The 18,472-nt window shown below is 42.1% G+C and overlaps 1 protein-coding gene across 1 annotated transcript in view; it reads left to right on the plus strand.

Moving 5' to 3' along the window:
• The window catches only part of PDZRN4 (PDZ domain containing ring finger 4), a 106,524-nt gene that overhangs the window by 76,181 nt on the left and 11,871 nt on the right, over nucleotides 1–18,472 (plus strand). The window contains exons 4-6 of the mRNA XM_010006276.1: nucleotides 10,520–10,618; nucleotides 12,861–12,923; nucleotides 18,281–18,382. Coding sequence (XP_010004578.1) covers nucleotides 10,520–10,618; nucleotides 12,861–12,923; nucleotides 18,281–18,382 — 264 coding nt within the window. The remainder of the gene's footprint in view (nucleotides 1–10,519; nucleotides 10,619–12,860; nucleotides 12,924–18,280; nucleotides 18,383–18,472) is intronic.

The raw sequence follows: 18,472 nt of genomic DNA on the forward strand, positions 1-18,472 counted from the left end.
AAAATATTTCTCATTCTATGTTGTATTTGCTTTTGGATTATGCGTTTGAGAAATGTTTGCTGATATTTTTCCTTTCTGCTTTGATGTAAACAAATCTTGTGTCAGAGATTCTTAAATCTAAAGCAGACTTTAAAAAACGAGGATTAAATGAGACTTTAGCCTATAAGATAGAGCCCCTGCCCCTTGGACGGAGCATTGTTTTTCCCCACCATGTGGAATGGAGATAAACCACTGTTTCTTTGTGGAAAGCTACCAACCAAATCCATTCTGGCAAATCTGACACCCAATGTGATTTGTCCTTTTCGATGCTGTTTATGAGAAGTCAGGACAGTCTTCTGTCAAAATTGATAAGTGAGAAGACAGTGGGGAATGCAATTTTATTTGTAACAGCACAGCTGCCAGCAGTTCCAGCTTGTTTACGTCTAGGCTGGCTCTGTCTTGCTCCATAGCGTTTCTATTTCCATCCAAATAGCCCCCAAGTATGTTGTGGATGTGCCTGGCTATGTAAAATCTGCATAATAGAACATAGTAGGAATATTAGAGTGGGGGGAAAGTAACTTGTTTTTTTAGGATATTTTCACAACTCAAGAATGTCAGTTGCTTTAAAAGTGAAATCTTGAACTCTTCCAAACTTTCATAGGCTTTTACTGTGTGGGTTCTAAAACTGAACTATGTATAATCAGCTAAAATCCTGAGATGTCTATTACCTTCCATGGTGAAGGTACCAGAAGAGTTAAGAGCTTTGCTTTTCTGGTGGAAGCATTCTTTTTCCAATGGAAGTGGCCAATGTTTGTAAATTAGATCTGCTACAAGCAGTTAAATACAAGTTTACTCCTTGTTAAAATAATGCAGTAAGACCCTGCAGTGACCTGTGAAGGGGAGGGCAGTTTCATTGAACTTCTGCTACATAGCCCGCAATTAGCCTGTGTTTCACAGACATTAGCCTGTTTCCTGGAAAATCCTTTTGACAAGAGAGCTTAACTCTTGATGGTATTAGGATAGTTCTCAGATCTAGGAAGCCTTTGTTTGCCTGACATACTACTTGTCTTCAGTCTGGCAGTCTCAAAATCCCAGGTGGTTTTGATCATTTTTTTATTAGTACACTTAAGAAAGCTGCAGTGATAGACGTTTCCTCTATGCAGTCTGTCCTCTGAGATGTTTCTTTACAGTAGCCTAGCCTAAACATATAATTATCATGGATGTAAAGTGAGAGAGGGGTTTTATGTTTGACTGATCTAGCTTATGGCAGAGGATCTTTTCTAGCAAACTGGTAATTCTTGTTTCCTTTTGTCATTTCTCTTTTTAGAGTTATTAATTAGTCTTCAAAATGGTTTGTCATTAAAAGGCAGAGTCCAGAGATGGCTCTAAATGTATCTGGCTCTGTGAGTTATAGGGTCATCTGACACTTGATTTCTCATAAGTGTATATTCTAGCAGTGTGTTTTCAAGTCTTGCAATCATGCTCTTAAATTAATTGTTTGGTGTTTGCCACTGGAGACTCTGCAGCGTATGCCTGCCTGGCATGCACTTAGACACAGATATATACACACTGTATGTACCTATATATTCATATACATCAATGTATGAACACATACTGCCTTCCCTCTGTACACACAGACACAAGTAAACAAGTATTTAACACCCACCCCAAGCCTGAAAAAAAATATCTACCTTAAAATGAAATTACTTTGTTAAATATATATTGAAGGCACCACAGACTCTCTTAATCCAAACAGATAAGTAGCCCATAGAAAAAAAGTAGGTCATTATATTTAAAAGAGATTGTTGCAATGATTTCTACTGATACTAGGATCTACATATCTTTTTTCTGAGTTTCCTCAAGTTACTCCTGGCCATTGTTAAAGACATCACTGCTAAACAAAGCCCAGCTAAGAGAGTTAGAAACATTATTTGGTAAGGTGAAATATGATACTTGTTTGAAACACCAAGCATCTGTTTGAAGCATGTAATGTTACCCACTGTACATACCCTGATCATTTTTGTGCATGACAGTCACAACTCCTGCTACATGGTACAAATTCAGAGGTGAAATAAATGGTGTTATACAAGGATGTCTAAAGAGCACCATTTATTCTGCTGATGCTGCTGTTTTGTTGCAGATCCAGGCTGTTGTTTCCTGTTTTATGCCCACACTCATTTGCAACATATGCTTTTATGCAAAGTTTAATGCCATTCTCATAACTTCTGAGTTTGAGATTAATTTTTCTTTTTCATAGGTCCACTCTTAGCTCTGTGCCCTCCTAGAACTTAATTGAATTTAACTATTCTGTAAGAAAAGAGAAGGGATAAGTCTGATTCTGTTTGTTCTGTTTATTTTTATTTCATGAGCAGAATTACTTGCCAGTGATAAAGAGTGTGAGGCATTAGGAAGATTGAATATTATAGAAGGTAGCAATATATGTGACGAGTGGTTTGGCAGCCTGAAAAAGGTACACCCTTCCAGTCATGTGGAGGAAGAAACCAAGAAAGTGAAAATGGCTAGTGAGATGCTGCCAGGAGCTCTGCCTTGTAATGATCCAGTGCTTGCCTCATTCTCTGTGAGGAGATAAGAACTGCAGAGCTGGGATTGCTAAACATAATTATGAGGCTGGGAGCAAGCTTTACTTGGTTTCCATAGTTTACATAAATCACTAGCAAGAAGCTGGTAAAATTGATCTGACTTTGCAGGACAGAAAGTGTGAAGAGCAGCCAAAATTCAACTGTGTGTGTAAAGTGGAGGTTGATATCACCGATGAAGATCATAGAGTCGTAGGAGTTGGAAAGGATCTCTGAAGATCATCGAGCCACTGCTGCAGCAGGAACACCTAGGGCAGATCACACAGGAACACTTCCAGACAGATCTTGAAAGTCTCCAGAGAAGGAGACTCCACAACCCCTCTGGGCAGCCTGTTCCAGTGCTCCTTCACCCTCGCAGTAAAAAAGTTTTTCCTCACATTGAAGTGGAACTTCCTGTGTTGTAACTTGGTGCTATTTCCCCTCATCCTATCACAAGGCACCACTGAAAAGAGACTTGCCCATTCTTGATATCCACCCTTCAGATATTTATAGACATTAATAAGGTCCCCTCTCAGTCTTCTTTTCTCAAGACTAAGCAGCCCCAGGTCTCTCAGTCTTTCCATATGAGAAAGGTGTTCCAGTCCCTTAATCATCCTCATAGCCCTCTATTGTACTCTTGCCAGCATATCCCTGTCCCTCTTGAACTGAGGAGCCCAGAACTTGACATGATACTCCAGATATGGTCTTAGTAGGGCAGAGTAGAGGGGGAGAAGAACCTCCCTTGACTTGCTGGACGCACTCTTCTTAATACATCCTGAGATACTATTGGTTCTCTTGGCCACAAGGGCACATTGCTGACCCGTGGATAACCTGATGTCCACCAGGTCCTTCTCCATGGGGCTGCTTTCTAGCAGGTTAACCCCTAATCTGTATTGTTGCATGGAATTTTTTCTCCAAAGGTGCAGGACTCTACACTTAGTCTTGTTGAACCTCATTAAGTTCATCTTTGCTCAGCTCTCCAGTCTGTCTATATCTCACTGAATGGCTGCACAACCTTCAGGTGTATCAGCCAGTCCTCCCAACTTCACATAGTCAGCAAATTTGCTGAGGATACACTCCATCCCCTCATCCAGGTTATTGATGAAGATGTTGAATAAGAGTGGGCCCAGTATTGACCCCTGGGGAACACCAATAAAAACAGGTCTTCAACTGGACTCTGTACTATTGGTTACAACTCTCTGGGCTCTATTGTTTAGCCAGTTCTCTATCCATCTTACTGTCCACTCTTCTAACTCACACTTCCTGAGCTTATCCACAAGGATGTTATAGGAGAGTGTCAAAAGCCTTACTAAAGTCGAGGAAGACAACATCCACTGTTCTTCCTGCACCTATCCATTCTGACACACCACCACAGAAGGCTATCAGGTTAGTCAAACATTATTTTCCCTGGCTGAATCCATGCTGGCTACTGATAACCTTCTTTTCTTCCATGTGCTTAGAGATGACCTCCAGAATAAGCTGCTCCATCATCTTTCCGGGGATGAAGGTGAGACTGATCAGTCTGTAGTTACCTGAGTGCTGTTTCTTGCCCTTTTTGGAGACTGGAGTGACATTAGCTTTCAAGATGCAGACTCAGAACAATAATGAAGAAAGAATCTCAATTTTAAGATGTTTGTACTCCCCATGCACTTCTCTTTGATGCTTCAGAAGAGTGACTGTGGCTCAGATGGATGAGGATTATTTTTTTTCAGTATAACCAGTTCATTAAAATAAGTCAGACCTTGATGTACTTTCTCAGTTAATTCTTCATTGAGCTATTCTGCAAGTACTCTCTACTTGGCCTTTTGTGCTTCATTCCTTCAGTTGATCATTCTGTCAATTATGCCATTAGCAAGATGAACATTAAAACAGCTTCTCAGCTATTACTACAGGTAAAAAGGAAAAGCAAAAATAAAAGTTACTCCTCTTTTCTTATTTTCCTTTATTATTTTGGTTTTGTTTTCTCTTTTTCTTAAAATTTATTATAAATACTATGCTCCTCCACCTTGGATCATCAGATATTGGGTCAGCTCATTGCATTCAATAAGCTTTGATTTCTTCTGAAAGTGCAGTCAAAGCTACAACACAGAATAACTAGCCTGGCACAAGGAAGCAGCTTTAGAAGTGCTTGTGAAAGAAACTGCGGAAAACAAGGGCATAATCAGCTAAACCCTGGTGTATTTTAGCATTTGCAATCTCTTTGGTCATCCCAGATGTGAGGTAAATTGTGTAAAGCAGTTGGAGCTCTGCCTGATAATGGTTGAAAAGAGATAGAATATGAAGGTGTTTCAGCTCACGCCTGGGGTTGTTTCAGAGTAAGCACATGGCCACTTATTTAGTGACGGGCAATAATTCAGTAGTTGGTGGTAACTTCATTGTTCTGGGTGGCTAGGAAGATAACATTTTATTTCAGTGTTGTTGTTTTTTTTCCTTGATGTTGCAGTAATAGCAACTTGCACCAATTCATAACCTGGTTTTGGTCCAGGAGATGCTAATAGTCATCCTATGGTGCAGAAAAAATTCTGAACCCAGGGAGATCTCCATAGACTGCCTCTCTCTTAATCAGTTTTCCTTATAATGCGTTATAATACTGTGGGCTTCACAGATGGAATTTGTCAGCCACCTTAGAGACTAGAGCCAAGCTACAGCTCTTTCATACCTTTTAGGATGAAGATAAGGCATATTGAATTGCACTGTTTGTTTCACCACACAAGGACTTTTCCAGACTGGCAGCCTTTTATCCTTCTTCTGGTGAAGTAGGAATCCTTCTCCACAACACTGGGGAGGTTTCCTTTTCTAAAAGCCGTGCATACTGTTGAGTATTGCTATGAGTAGTGTTGAGTACTCCTAATGAAAAACCTGGTAATTTCATAGTTGTAAATAGCAAAACTTCATTTCTCCTTTCTGTCCCCAGATTCAGGAGAGTTGTTCGAAGGGGAGAGGGGAAAAAAGCAAAGTGTTTTTGTTTTCAGACTGGACTGTACTGATACATTACCAGCATGAAAAGCAGATGTTCTTTTCCTCTAAAGATGACAGAGTTAAATGGGACAAGGTAGATGCCAATTAATGCTAAGAAATTAAATAGTTGACTGTTTCATAAACAGAATATCTATCTTACCATGTCACAAAAATAAAACCCTGAGCTATGAACCATGGGTTCTGCTACACTGGAGAGTACCCCTCATTAAAATTAATTTGGTATTTGACTATGTCTCGAAGGTGAGATGATTTTCTCATTGTAATGAGGACTTAAATGTTAACTAAAATGATCACATGCTGTCTGTGTAGGAGAAATACTGTTGTGTTTTGATTCCATTCTGTCCCTTCTGATGGTGTTACTGGAGTTCATGGGACCTATTACTCTGATACACTGTAGGGGTGAAGGGAACTCAATAGCTATTACAATTTTGATAGTCTCTTTTGGTCCTTTTAGTGGTGTGCAACAATTGCTATAAAGGCAGACAGAGAATGTTGGAAGAGTGTAGAGTATTTATAATATTCCTGCAGTGTCTTTCAGACACTGTAATAATTTATTCTTTTATGTCCAGCTACCCTGATGATGTTTGCATTGTTTTCTGCTTATAGATAAGGAAAACAAGTCACAAAATGCTCTTACTAGGCAATAATTTCTGTACAAATTTCTATAGTTAACAGGGTTATAAGGTGAGAGTAAAAGGAAGGTGATGCGGGGGCAGTGTGGGCATGGGCACTTACTGAGAATGGAGAAGTTTGAGAGGAAGTGGGAGAAAAGGCTGAGGCGGCTGTCAGTTAATATGGATGAAGGATCATTTAGAGAAAGAGTGAGCTGCAGAGAGATTTGAAGATGAGGACAGAAGAATTGAGTTGGTGGAGAGGGGTACCAGGGTGGGATGGTTCAAATGGAGACGAGAGAGACTGATAGGCAGGGATGAGATGGGGGTAGAGCTCAGTCACACTATAAATTGGTGAAACAAAGAGTAACTAATCCTGACAGGAAGTGGTGGAAGGATTTCAAGGTGTGCATGGCTTAGTAGAGACCATTGGCAGAGTGTTCAGCAAAGAAAAATGAGTCAGAGTAAGCTTTCCATGTGTGCAGTTATTCCAGCACAGAGTTGTCAGATAACTCTTGTCAATGTCTTCTGGGTTAGGCAAGAAGAAACTCTGCCAACTTTCCTCTTAGGTTGTCATCTGTTCCCCAGTATGTGGAGGGAAAATGTGAAAAGTTCAGACCTCTTTTTGCCCCAGAAATGCTGTTTAAGAACAGTCACTGAAGGGTTCATGGTCTAACAGACCATCAGCTTTACCCTTTGTAATCTTCTAGCTTTTAGTAGAAAGACCCACTATAACTGCAAACTGATGTAAACTTCTACAAGGTCTCCTTTAATAGCCCTTAACCTCTTCTAAGCAATTCTAGAAAGCCAACAGCCTAGTTGGTGACATTTATAATCTACTTCTTTACCACTTGAGAGAAATGACAGTATTAACCTAGCCTTCCCTCTCCAGAGAGGTGACAGCACCTTGTTTGGTCTTATGTCTCCTGAGGCTGACAGCCTGTAATCTGGTTTTCCATCACTGAAGCAAATGACAGCCTTTAACTGGGAGCCAGAGACTACAGCCCCTACTCCGTCACTTTAGAAGATGACCAATATAACCAGTTTTCAGTCCTTCAGAAGCATGACCTACACCTCTTTGTTTTCTTTTCTGTTTCTGAAAAACTGAGCTACCTTGAAAGTTTTCATCCCAGTCTTTCAAGACAGGATAGTCCTTGTTGTAATTTCCATGTCTATCTTTCAACCAAATAATTTAAGTATTGTCCTCACTGTGGCAATGCACTGAATTATTGTTCTGCCCACAAAGGGAAAAGAGGGAGCAAGTCAAAGATACGGCATTTGTTTCTGTCCTTTGGCAGCAGAATACCCTTCATGTTGAGAGGTGGCTGCCTCAGACTGCCGAAAAGCAGGGAAGGCTGTTATCTCCCAAGCTCTCTCCTCAGTCCCTCTACATCCACCATCTGTCTTTCAGCACACTTTGTGAATCTCCAAATTTGTTTCTTTCAGATTTTTAAAATGCTGAATTTTGAAGTCTTAGGTTCAGTCACTACATGCACTCACAGAAAACCCAAAGAGAAAGAAAATACTTGTGTTTGTGCGTTTGTTTGCATATGTGCATGTATGAAAAGGAATTTTAGAGAAGGAAATTACGTTCTTACAAACCCATGACTGCTGCCAAAATTAGTGTTTCTTCTGCTAAAGACCGGTTGGAAAAAAAAAACAAACACAACACTAAAAAGCATCTGACACAAAATCCAACGATGGTCCATGTGCTGTAGGTCTTAACTGCTGTTCTTCTGTTGAAGTTGTTTCAGATGTGCTTGTTATGTAAAGATATAAAGTTTTTTTAATATAGTCCAAAGATGTTCTGCCAACCCTAATTTGTTTAAATGTGACCAGGGTGCATTCTGTTTGCTGTAAAAAAGATGTCATTAGTGTAGTTCTGCAGTTACCTGGAATGACTTTTAAAGCAACACAAGAGACCTCCTCATCCAGCTTCTCCCTCATGCTGAATAAGGTACTACTTGAGTATATACTCGAGTTTGGACTGAAAAACATTAAATATTTATTGGGCCTTTGACACAACTACCAGTATCTCAGTTGCAGGTATCTATAGCTTCTAAGTGGTCACAGCCACATGCAGTCATCAGACTGCACCCCATACACCAGTCATTTAGGAAGGAGGTAGTCCCAAGAGTACTGAGTGGAGATCTCAGCTCTGAGCTCTGTTACTGAGCAAGGAAATGAAAGCTGAGGTGACTCCAGCACCGTGCACAGCCAGGGTTCATGCAGCCGAGTCAGAGGATAATAGTTGCTGACTTTTGTCACCAGCTGGTTCCCAGAGACAGTTGTAGTGAGCCTTTTGCACTCACAGGATGGAGCCTCTAGGGTCATTCTCATTTTCCTTTGCTCTTTTGTGCGCTAAATGGTTACATTATTCTGTTAATTGAGCCAGTGCGTGGAATGGATTCTGTTTGTTTTCAGCCTGAAACACTTGTACAGCTTTTTAGTAACATTTTGAGACAAATCATCCACGAGAACTTCAAGGTCATTCCCAGCCAAAGAAATTACGTTCAGAGCAGTCCTTGGGGCCCCTGTCCAGGCTCAGTTCCGGGAGACAGGCGGTTGTGCTGGCAGGACAATGAAAGTCAATGAATTTCAGCTTGTGCACAGCTTCTCATTTGCCTTGATTTAAAGGTCCCAGTCTCAGTTCTTTATGGTGTATTTAGGCTTCCTTATAGGCCTCCAAGGGACCACAAGCTTCTTCGTTCCTTAAAAGTATACCTTGTTGCTGTAATTGAAGCCGTTTTGTTACTGTAATTTCTCCCTAATATTACAGTTCTAGTCAAGTGCTCTTTCCCTCTGGAGGCATCAATAATTACGGGTTTTGAATAGGCCTCCCTCCAGTACACATATTTTTGCTCCCAATGCCAAAATCAGGTCACTGCAATTCTCTTTCCTAATAAAACACAATCCCATGTTTCTTCTTTCAAACCCAATACGTGTAACGTGGACTGGAAACTAATTCCACTTCTTACCACCCTCTTTAAAATCCCTGCCATATTTCAGAAAAACTAAAGAATACTACAGGTTTCATGGTATTGTCTACATTTTCATGAAGACATTAAATGTCCAAAAACCAGGGAGAGGTTTATATGGTTTACACAGGTACTGAACCCTTGTAGATATTCTTTAGTGAGGAAGCAGAGGAGCGAACCATAACAGTGCACTCTGTGAGGGATGTTCAGCTGAAATTAAAATGGCACAGGGTTCATTGACTAACCCATATGTGTGAACTGCAGGTTTCTCTGTAAGTTGTGGTATTTTGACACCTGGTCCCTGCAGCTTGATCCAACTCAGTACTGTACAGCCACTGTGTGGCTGTGCCTGTTTGTGGATTAATCTGCTCGAAATCTCTGGGGAGGGCGAGGAACAAGCTTTGTATCACAGATTGAGAACTGAAGCATGGGTTTATCTCACCTTTCTTTTGCACAGCCATGAGAAGCAGAAGCTGTTTAGCCCCAAATGTCACCTGCAGACTTCCTTTAAATAAAAATATCAAGTAATGTTTTCCATTTACAAACAAGCTAATACTCTGTGTTACTGAATTCATTGTGCTTTATTACAATTACTTGTTTCACAGTGTTCAAACCAAGTGCAGCTTTGCATTTTTGTGAATGATTCCTGCATGAAAGCCTAAAGATGCTTAACTCAGATGGGTGTATGTAGTAGTTATCACTGTGCCATCTGCCCTAAAACTTGCACTTTTCATGAGATGCCACTACTGGGACATCTGGCAGTAAAAATATGTTTTCTGCATCATCTCACAATTGAGGGGGATGTCACGGCTGTTCAGCTCCACAGGAGATTCCTTGAAACATCTTTCTGTTATCTAACAGCTTCTGCAATGAAGCAGTGGCACTACACATCCCTAGCCAGGGAAGGAATTATGCTATTAATGTGTTTTTGCTTTATGGCTTGGATTGCTGTTAGAAGGAAGTGGCACTTGTGTGATGGATTGATTGATGTGTAGCCAGCCTGTCTTATATCCTATAAATCAATATTTGGTGTGATAGGGCTAAAATGACTATGTAATATACTGTAAGTCAGCTTCTGTTATCCAAAAGCAAAAAACCCTGCAAAATCGATGTGTAGCCATATGAACTTCTCAAAGTTCAACATGTCTTGGTAAACTGTTCCTATATAGTTTGAACTTGCAATGTACTGGAATTTCCTTCTTAATTCATAGAATATTTTACCTCTTAAAGATGCACTCAGAAGATTCTGTGTTGGGACTAGGCAGTATGAGTAGATCACTCAGTATGAGGATGTCCTGCAGAATGAGTGTGTCAGCAGCTTCGTGCTCCCTTGTGTCTCACCATTTTTTCCACCCATGGCAAAAGCCACCATACAAGCCTGTGTCTTTTCTTGTAGGAGGTGGAGCTGTGCCGTGTCAGTAGCCAGGAGAAGCTGGGCCTGACTGTCTGTTACAGAACCGATGATGAGGAGGACACAGGGATCTATGTCAGTGAGGTGAGGACATAGCAATGGGGAGGAGTGTGGGAGATGCTCTTGGTGGAGGGGCTAAACATGTAAGAGCAAGTGCTCTGAGACTAGAGTGCAGAAATGTCAGCCATCTGCCATCACGTGTCAGTTTCAATTTATTTAGATTATTAATTTTAAATTATGTTGCCCAAGTAGTGTAATTATTACTCGTGAGGTTCTTTAATGTGAATGCTTTTAACTACATCATAGTTAGGGAAGTCCAAAGCAGTCTGAGCATGATCTGAATTTTGCAACAAATCTGCCCTTATGAAGGAAATCAGGCAGAATTTTTAAAGAGAACAGCACCTTCTCCATGCCCTTCTGGCATTCTCCCTCTGCCACAGCCTTGGTGATCATGACAGTGGATAATAATTATTATTTCTGGTTTTGTTACAGTTGTGGTACACAGACATACCACAGATGGATGGAGAGAGTAGCTTGGGAGAGGAATACATCAGCAGGACTCATTTTTTTAATTATTTTTTTTAATTTTTTCACCAGACAAAAAATAGAATCCCAGATACTGAGATGGGATGGACCCTCAGATTTTCATTGACTTCACCAGGAAAACATGACATCTAGCCTATATCACAGGGTGGTAGTGTTTCATAGGGTCAGTCCACTAGAATTCCATGAACACTAGCTCCCTTTGAGCCTCCAGTCATCCAAAGAGGGGTGTTTTTCTGGATAAAGTGGAACTTTTGTGAGTCCAGTGTCATTGGTGAGTCCAAGCTCACTGGTGATTGTCCTGCATGAGCTGTGTTCCAAAACTGTTCATTTAGTGACACCTTGAATCAAATATGGGCATTCAGAGAAGGTTCTTCACTCAGAAGGTGGTTGGTCACTGGAACAGACTTCCCAGGGAAGTGGTCACAGCACCCACCAAGCCTGTCAGAATTCAGGGACTGTCTGGATTATGCTATTAGTTACACGGTTTAGTTTTAGGTAGTACTGCAAGGAGCAGGGAGTTGGACTCAATTATGCTTATGGGTCCCTTCCAATGTGAATTATTCTATGATTCTGTGATTCTCAATGGAGTAAAGCTCATGGACAGAGACGATTGGTAGAGCAAATTCTCCTGTTTATCAGTAAATGGCTATGAAGGAAAAACTGCACATTCACAGGCCAGCAGCAGTGTCAAAGCAGCTGAAAAGCACAGCCTTGGAACAAGAATGAGGCATTGATATAAAACTGTCCAAGGATAAGTCTTCCACTAGTTGTATAAGCACTGCTGTTAACGTGTGTTTGACCTTGTGAAAACAAAGAAAATGCAGAATCTCTTAATACACTCCAGGATTATATCTGAAACGTGCTGGTTTTCCTGCATGGTAGAAATTTCTCAGACCTTTTGAAGAGAATGTAATTATATTGTCCTTTGTACTTGATTAAGCACTTCAGAATATTTTCTTTTCCTATGGCAGCACACAAGGAGAAAATAATATCTAATAGCTGTGGAGGATGTAACCTGCAAACCAAATGCTTGACTCAAAAAACAGCTTATGGCATGATGAGGCAAAATTAATGATTTAAGATAACCATCAAGTGAAAGGTGATAGATCGAATTGCCCTGCAATGAGCTATAGGTCATTGCTCAGGGATGAGCTATAGTGACTTTGATAAATGGTTAATGGAGCCCTAAACATCTATTTAGGTTAAACTAACTTAAAATTAACTGACTCAGACCAGGAACAAGATACAGTGCCTCTGAGTGATCTATACAATATAGGTCCTTTGGGTTTTTTGCTGTTTCCTCAGGAGCTGCAGAATTCCAGAGAAAATAACAGAGTGATGACTGAGATAATCATTTAATTATAAATATTTCCTTGAAAGAAAAATAAACCTGCCCTTTTCCCAAAGACAGTGCCATTTGTATAGAGGTATCAACTGCTGCAGAAGCACCTCAGTCCACAGTGAACTTCCAGATCAGAGGGACTCTGTCATTAATTCTTTGTGCTCTGACAGCTGAAGGTTAATGCCTGACAGTGGCATAGGGAAGTATTAATCTGAAAATCATATACTCCCAAGCCTTTCTGTCTTCAGGCTTTTATCTGAAACAAGCTTTTATGATTTTTTTAAAGCACTGTTGAGCACATATGACTCTAAAGGAAACATCAGACTGCCTCTGTACAGAGTAAAAATGGTATTTTTTCAAATTGTGCAGTTGTGCAACTGTTATCATTTCCACTAAAAAATCTTTCCATGTTGAGTTACTGGATATTGTTCCTTGCAGGTTGATCCAAACAGCATTGCTGCCAGGGATGGCCGGATCCGTGAAGGAGACCGGATTTTGCAAGTATGTGACAATAGACTCTCCCTTAAACTCTTTCTTCAGACAAACATGCAGTGCTGTCTTCTCTGTGGACTGTTAATGAGGGAAGGTAGTTCTCTTTGTTACTGTGATCGATGAGAAAATCCATGTCTGTCTGTTTTTTAACACAATAGCCAGGAGCTAGAGTGCGTGTACTGAAAAATGAGAATGACAAACTCGTTCTGCCTTATGCCTTATGTCTCGTGTCTTTTTTTGCCATATTTATTAGCAAATCCCATTTCCACTATGTTGATCTCAGTGTCAGATTCTAAACAGTGATTCTGCAGACATAAATATGGGTGCCAGAGACTTGCTGATCGTTCACCAATCGCATAAATTTGGGTGAAACTCACTCATGCTGAGCATAGATGGTAAGAGTTTCATACAAAAAATGTGCTTTTTCATGAATTTTGATTTTTAACATGCTTGAGGAGGGGAATCATTAAGGCTGAAGCCCCTGAAGTAGTTCCTGATGTGACAAGTCACTTTTCTGTGACCAGTCCCATAATTGCCCTTCATTAATTTAGGACATGGGCTTTCAGTTTGTCACAAGATCAGCCTGTTCCTCCCCTGCAGTCTGTTCATTTCTTCAAGAAATGTCTTAGCTGAAAACCATACCTGTATATCTTACCCTGATATGAGCTTTGGGAGTCTAGCTAACCCAACAGGGTCTACGAGGTGCTTTCCAAGGTGGCCCATCTTTTGCAGAGGATACAGTGTTATATTTTAATGTCAGGGCTCACACAGGGGCTGCTGGTTTGTTCTCTGTGGTTGGGAATGTGAAAACATTCACAGGACAGATGGTGTTCCCTCCCCAGGCAGATCAGATGGCATGGTGTGAGGACAGTGGGCTCCTAGGTGATACTTAAGTGATGGAACCACATCATGGTGTACAGCTAGGAATGGAGAAGTCAGTGCATTGCCTTCTGTATTGTTATATAAAATACCTACTGAAGAAAGCAAACAGGAAATGATGATATTTTAAACTTTCAAAGATCAGAAAAAAACCTAGTTTATTCAACTGAGTAGAAACAACTTTCATTCCTAATCTATGCATTTCAAAATAAGGAAATAGAATGTGGGTCCATTTTAATGGCTCATTGTCCAGCTAGAACACAGTGAGAAGTGGTGTCCTTCAGGAGTCCCTGTGGGGACCAGTGTTGTTTAATATTTTCATTCATAATATTGAGACTGGCATTGAGAGCACCCTCAGCAAGTTTGCTGATGACACCAAGCTGGGTGGTGTGGTCGATATGCCAGAGGGATGGGATGCCATGCAGAGGGACCTGGACAAGCTGGAGAAGTGGACCCAGGTGAACCTAATGAGGTTCAGCAAGGCCAAGTGCAGGGTCCTGCACCATGGATAGGGAAACCAGAGATACCAATACAGGCTGGGGAAAGACATGCTGGAAAGCAGGCCTGTGGAAAAAAGACCTGGGGGTACAAGTGGATGAAAAGCTGGACATGAGCCACCAATGTGCAACTGCAGCCCAGAAGGCCAACTCCATCCTGGGCTGCATCAAAAGAAGTGTGGCCAGCAGACCGAGAGAGGTGATTCTGCCCCTCTACTCTGCCCTGGTGAGACCTCACCTGGAGTACTGTGTCCAGCTCTGGAGCCCACAACACAAGAAGGAAGTGGACCTGTAGGAGCATGTCCAGAGGAGGGCTGGAACACCTCTCTTACAAAGACAGGCTGAGAGAGTTGGGGTTGTTCAGCCTGAAGAAGAGAAAACGCCCAGGGGGACCGTTCCAATACATGGAAGGAGCCTATGAGAAGGTTGGGGAAGACCTGTTCACTAGAGCATGTAACAACAGAACAAGGGGTAATGGTCTCAAGCTAGAAAAGGGTAGATTTAGGTTGGACATAAGGAGAAAGCTCTTTAATATGAGGGTGGTGGATGACTGGAACAGGTTGCCTAGAGAGGTGGTGGGGGCCCCATCCCTGGAGACATTCAAGGTCAGGCTTGATGTGGCTCTGAGCAATCTGTTGTAGTGTGAGATGTTCCTGCTTACCAAGCTGGGTGGTGTGGTCGATATGCCAGAGGGATGGGATGCCATGCAGAGGGACCTGGACAAGCTGGAGAAGTGGACCCAGGTGAACCTAATGAGGTTCAGCAAGGCCAAGTGCAGGGTCCTGCACCATGGATAGGGAAACCAGAGATACCAATACAGGCTGGGGAAAGACATGCTGGAAAGCAGGCCTGTGGAAAAAAGACCTGGGGGTACAAGTGGATGAAAAGCTGGACATGAGCCACCAATGTGCAACTGCAGCCCAGAAGGCCAACTCCATCCTGGGCTGCATCAAAAGAAGTGTGGCCAGCAGATCGAGAGAGGTGATTCTGCCCCTCTACTCTGCCCTGGTGAGACCTCACCTGGAGTACTGTGTCCAGCTCTGGAGCCCACAACACAAGAAGGAAGTGGACCTGTAGGAGCATGTCCAGAGGAGGGCTGGAACACCTCTCTTACAAAGACAGGCTGAGAGAGTTGGGGTTGTTCAGCCTGAAGAAGAGAAAACGCCCAGGGGGACCGTTCCAATACATGGAAGGAGCCTATGAGAAGGTTGGGGAAGACCTGTTCACTAGAGCATGTAACAACAGAACAAGGGGTAATGGTCTCAAGCTAGAAAAGGGTAGATTTAGGTTGGACATAAGGAGAAAGCTCTTTAATATGAGGGTGGTGGATGACTGGAACAGGTTGCCTAGAGAGGTGGTGGGGGCCCCATCCCTGGAGACATTCAAGGTCAGGCTTGATGTGGCTCTGAGCAATCTGTTGTAGTGTGAGATGTTCCTGCTTATTGTAGGGGGGTTGGACTAGATGACCTTTAGAGGTCCCTTCCAACCCAAGACATTCTATGATTCTATGATTTTCTTCCCCATTCCTTGCTGTCTAAAATTTCTGGAAGGAACGGAGAGTAAACAGCGGTTTAGGCAAATGTTCTCCAGTTCATAATGAAATTCATTTCAATTGTGAGGAAAGACTCCGGGGGCGAGAAAAAAGCATAGGTAATTCTGCTATCCTTTTGTAGACTGGAGCATGACTTTTATGTCAGTGCTGATATATAGCTATGAGTTTGATCATTAATGTTAACACCCAGAGAGTTATGTGGGGTTTACTTTCATATCTGAAAACACATTGACCCTCTATCTACTCTTATTGATGAGATAACTCAGATAAATAGAAGGTGACAGTGCCATTACTGGGGGATTACACTGAGGCTGGGAGAGAAATGGGTCCTTGAGCATGGGGACACTTTCTGTGGGTAGCAGATGGCATTGGTTAAGGCTGGGAGGGATGCTCTATTTTGTTTATTTCTCACAAAATTACAGCTGATTGCCTCACTTTTTTGAGGCTGAAACTCTCCCCTTTTCATTCTCACAAACCTCACACCTTTTCCGTCACATTCACAGTCTCTTAAACATCTGAGAACAGCCTGGGTATTTTAGATGAAATGTTAGAAAGTCAAGGAGAAAGTTTCATAGGGACAATCCCAGTGAGGCTTAACTGAACTTTTGCTATTTTTAGCTATGAACCTTCAGACCAACAAGTGCCGTCCATGGGGGTGAGATTCCATGTAGCAGGCTGAAGTCATTCTTATCCCTCGTGATGCAGCTGGTGTGGGGTGGGCACCCCCAGGCTGTGTGGGGCCAACAGGACCAGTGCTTCCAGAGTCAGCCGGGACTTGCTCGGCTGACAAGAATCGCTGGAGCAACCACCATTGCTGGGCATGTTCTGTGCAAGCTGGAGAAACCTCAGAGGAGGGCAACAGAGATAACAGAGGGCTGGAGTGCCTCTCCTATAAAGACAGGCTGAGGGAGTTAAGGTTGTTCAGCCTGTAGAAGAAAAGACTCTGGGGAGACATTATAGCAGTCTTTCAGTACCTGAAGGGGACCAACAGGAAAGCTGGGGAGAAACTTTTTAGAAGGATGTGTAGCTATACAACAGGGAGTAATGGTTTCAAATTGGAAGAGGGGAGATTTAGGTTAGATATTAGGAAGAAATTCTTTATTGTAAGGGTAGTAAGGCAATTGTGCAGGTTGCCCAGGGAAATTGTGGAAGCTCCATTCCTGGAAGTGTTCAAGGCCAGGTTGAATGGGGCTTTGAGCAGCCTTCTCTAGTGGGAAACATCCCTGCCCATAGCAGAGGGTTTGGAACTAGATGGTATTTAAGGTCCCTTTCAACTCAAACCATTTTGTGATTCTATGATCTGCTCCTGCACCTCTGTAGTTGCATCTCTCCTTTTTTGGGTTAGGGAAACTCTGTATTGACAACTGGCTTTCTGTTCTCCAACAGACCACAGCCCCCTTCATGTAAGCTTTGAGGGGTCTCACTGCTGGTGAGATAATCAGGTTACATTGGGGTTTCTTTGATCTGAATTAAAGCTTCTTTTTGAGCCAAGGCTTTTCAGGCCAAACATAGGTGCAGAAATGCAACTTTCTCTATACATTTTGACCAAGAAATTTCTGCTACTTTGAAATCAATCCCATTACAAAAATTTATTTCCCCCAGGTATTCAGATCATTCTGTCTTCCAGTTTTGTTTTCACCCATTTTCAAGCAGATCAAGGGGTGCTTTTTTGTTGCCACAATGAAAATAATCCACTTCTTGTGCTGTGAATTAGAAAAAAACACACATGGAAAATAAGATTTCTATTTTATTCCCTCAATAAAAGGTTCTGGACAATGAAAAGTGTGCTAGTCATAGACGAGGCTGTTTTAATGAGGTGACAGAATAGGAGAAAGGTAGTGGGAACAGCACACTCTCATTGGAGAACCACTTTTATTTTGATTATCCCCTTGTAAGGGGGATACATATGTTTTGTGTGGTTCTGGGTACTAAGCTGTCCACACAAATATAAAATGATTAAATGGTGCAGCAATAAGCGATGGCCTGTGAGTATTGCCTGGTGAGAGATAATACTGTAGCGCTCTAATTGGCTCTCTACCAGCATAGTGTGACTGATTTCAGCTGTAGCATTACCAGTCTCGCTTCCACCAGCACTATTATCTCAGAGTGACACTTCCATTACTCTGAACGGAGAAAGATGAACGTCACCTGTCAGGGGCTGGTTAATTGTGTTGCTAGATGTATGTTACCAGGGCGCAGGTTGGACATTTATGAACATAACTGCTTCCTCTGATGTCCGCCATCCTTCAACGATCGATACAGCTCTTACAGTAAGCGCATAATTGAGTGAAGGCACTTACCACTGAGGGGCTGAAGATGAGCCCGTTGTGCGAGTTTCGCCGTCCATACATTCAGCACAAATGAGCAGATATCTGCCCTTTATTGTGTGTTGCTTTGTGGAAATAGAAACTAATGTGCCAGTTTAATTTGTTTTCTAGATAAATGGCCAAGATGTCCAGAATCGGGAAGAGGCAGTGGCGTTGCTCTCCAGCGAAGAATGCAAGAAAATTGTGTTGCTGGTTGCAAGACCGGAGATGCAGGTTAGACTAAATAGGTGCACTGAGCCAGAGCCCAGGTTATGCTGTACATTCACTGCCACTGGAAGTAGTGAACTGCAGAGAAACAGGAAT

The sequence above is a fragment of the Chaetura pelagica genome, unplaced genomic scaffold (assembly GCF_000747805.2).
Source record: "Chaetura pelagica isolate M959 unplaced genomic scaffold, ChaPel_1.0 scaffold108, whole genome shotgun sequence".
Taxonomy (NCBI): domain Eukaryota; kingdom Metazoa; phylum Chordata; class Aves; order Apodiformes; family Apodidae; genus Chaetura; species Chaetura pelagica.